This window comes from Priapulus caudatus, unplaced genomic scaffold (assembly GCF_000485595.1).
Source record: "Priapulus caudatus unplaced genomic scaffold, Priapulus_caudatus-5.0.1 Scaffold643, whole genome shotgun sequence".
Lineage (NCBI taxonomy): Eukaryota > Metazoa > Priapulida > Priapulimorpha > Priapulimorphida > Priapulidae > Priapulus > Priapulus caudatus.
Window position 1 is genome coordinate 117,644 of NW_014577704.1, and position 2,482 is coordinate 120,125.

Consider the following 2,482-nt stretch of genomic DNA (forward strand, 5'->3'; position numbering starts at 1 on the left):
GGCGTATGGCCAGTAATCACGTACATGGCCTAAACAAAATAGGGCGCTGCCTTTATAAAGCTCAACTCGTTGCACGACTGAGCAGCACGTTTTATAACTGAAGCAAAACTCCAGGTTGTACGATAAGGCACTTGGTTTGAATGTTGATAAAAGTGCGCGTTATGATGTTGGAGGACGCTCTCATTAAATTAGGGATTTCAATCCTGTACGATTTCAACATATGTTACTGTCTTTTTAATGTGAGATCCCTTCGGTGCAAAAATCATTCAATCAATCGTTCTTAGTTGAAGCTCTTCGATTAGTTTCGAATTCAAGTTTATAATAAACGTTATTAAAAGTGAGCTCAATTTGTGTTTCATCACAATATACTCTTTTCCATATTTCTTTATTGGATCAATATATTGATGTAAATAGTTGTTACAAGATGCCAATAAAGCCATTATTATATTATTACTCTTGTATGTCTAGATCTGAAAGGCGGCTGATCAAAATAGGACAAAATTAATCAGTGTTTCCGCAAGCATGATGAGTCTTCGGCTGACTGTTCTTCGTACTGTATTTTTGAGCGAATCCGTTGCGTTATCGATGAAATCTAGAGGGGTCTTCGTTTTCGTGATTTGACCCCCAAATTACGAAAACGAAGACCCTCATCAAACTGCCAAAATACCATATTTTATACGTCAGGGCACTAGCAGACTCTTCCTCGATGTTGTGGTAGGCCTACTAATGGCCTGGTTGTGGGGGTCTTCGTTTTTGGGTCTTCGTTTTCGAGGTCTTCGTTTTCGTAACACTCGGGGAATGCCGTAATTATATTTCTGCTCGCAAATTATCGATTGAGGCACGTGGCGGCGCTGCGGTCGCTCGCACTGCGCATGCGCGTTACATCCCAGCACGTTATAGCACATATCGCGCTATGAATACTAGAGGGGAAATCACAGCGACTTAACTCGCAAGGGGGGGGGCGAAAGTGAACGTACCCCGTGTGTATCTAGCATGAGTATATTATCAGGAGTTAATAATGACAAATTTAAACAACGTTTGTCATTATTAACCCCTGATATTATGTGTATGTGTTGTTAAGGTACAAAGCGGGTGTTGTATCGCAGTTAACATACGAGCGAGTTGACGAAATCTAATGCGCAAGGGTTATGCAACAAAGAACCCCTTCCGATATGTACTGCTGTTACGGAGGAGTACCTTTGGGTGGTACTGCTGCTACTACTCTGTTACGAGGGAATACAGACACGTTTACAGTTACACGTTGACAAATACCGTTCAGGCAAAGTTCAGTGGTTAATTGCGATTCATCACAAAGCCGGGTTAAGCATTGGTCGCAGACATCGTCAACGTAGAGGGATATGTCACTCACCATGTCCGCCACGCCCCCTGGTAGGATGGTCTTGACAACGACCCCCGTACTTCGGCCTCCAACAATGCCGAAGCCCAGGCCTGAGCCATCGTTGACAAGGTCTATGATCTCGACTTGAGCCCATTCTGTGTTCAACTGAAACGAAGAAGCAGTATAAGTTCACATGATACGTCAACAGACTGCTATAGTCTCTTATATGCTTGTATTTTATAGTCTTTATTTCTCTCTATAGATTCTCCAATGATCGTGGGTCATTGGTCATGATTCATTGGTGATGGGTCATTGGGTCATGGGCATTGGTCATGGGTCATGGATTATTGGTCATGGGTCATGAGTCATCGGTCATTGGTCATGAGTCATTGGCCATGGGTCATGGCACCTCGTAAAGAAGGTTAGTCTATCTAAGAACGTGTATGTGTGTGTGTGAGAGAGAAGGATGCTTACCGCATTCACCGATGTAACCAGGCCACCCTCATCCTTTGCTAGCTGTGTGCGTGCGTGTGTGTCTGAGTGTGTGTGTGTGTGAGAGAGAGAGAGAGAAGGATGCTTACCGCGTTCACCGATGTAGCCAGCGATGGTGATGCCCAGGCCGCCCTCATCCTTTGCTAGCTGTGTGCGTGCGTGTGTGTCTGTGTGTGTGTGTGAGAGAGAGAGAGAAGGATGCTTACCGCGTTCACCGATGTAGCCAGCGATGGTGATGCCCAGGCCGCCCTCATCCTTCGCTAGCTGCACCTGAAACGTCTCCATCTCCGTATCCGGCTCATACCCGTTTATGTCCACCAGGGGTCCCTCCTGTCCCTGTGCTTGCATGGAAGCCTGAAAGTACGGAGCAGCAGAGTTGGTGGCGGAGTTTATCCACGTGGTCAGGCGTGAACAAAAACTATAAAAAAACACATTAGCTTTTACATTCGCTACTGATACGGTGTTACTATGATGCGATAGTAATCTGATATGATATTTATCTGATATGATATTACTCTTATATGCTAGCAATCTTATATGATGCTACTCTGATATGGTATTAATCTGATATGGTATTAATCTGATATGATATTTATCTGATATGATATTACTCTTATATGATATTACTCTTACATGCTATCAATCTGATAT

General features: G+C 43.9%; 1 protein-coding gene across 1 annotated transcript in view; it reads right to left on the reverse strand.

The window, feature by feature from the left end:
• The window catches only part of LOC106812397 (multiple PDZ domain protein-like), a 118,603-nt gene that overhangs the window by 89,080 nt on the left and 27,041 nt on the right, over positions 1-2,482 (reverse strand). Inside the window, exon 4 of the mRNA XM_014816268.1 lies at positions 2,038-2,185. Coding sequence (XP_014671754.1) covers positions 2,038-2,185 — 148 coding nt within the window. The remainder of the gene's footprint in view (positions 1-2,037; positions 2,186-2,482) is intronic.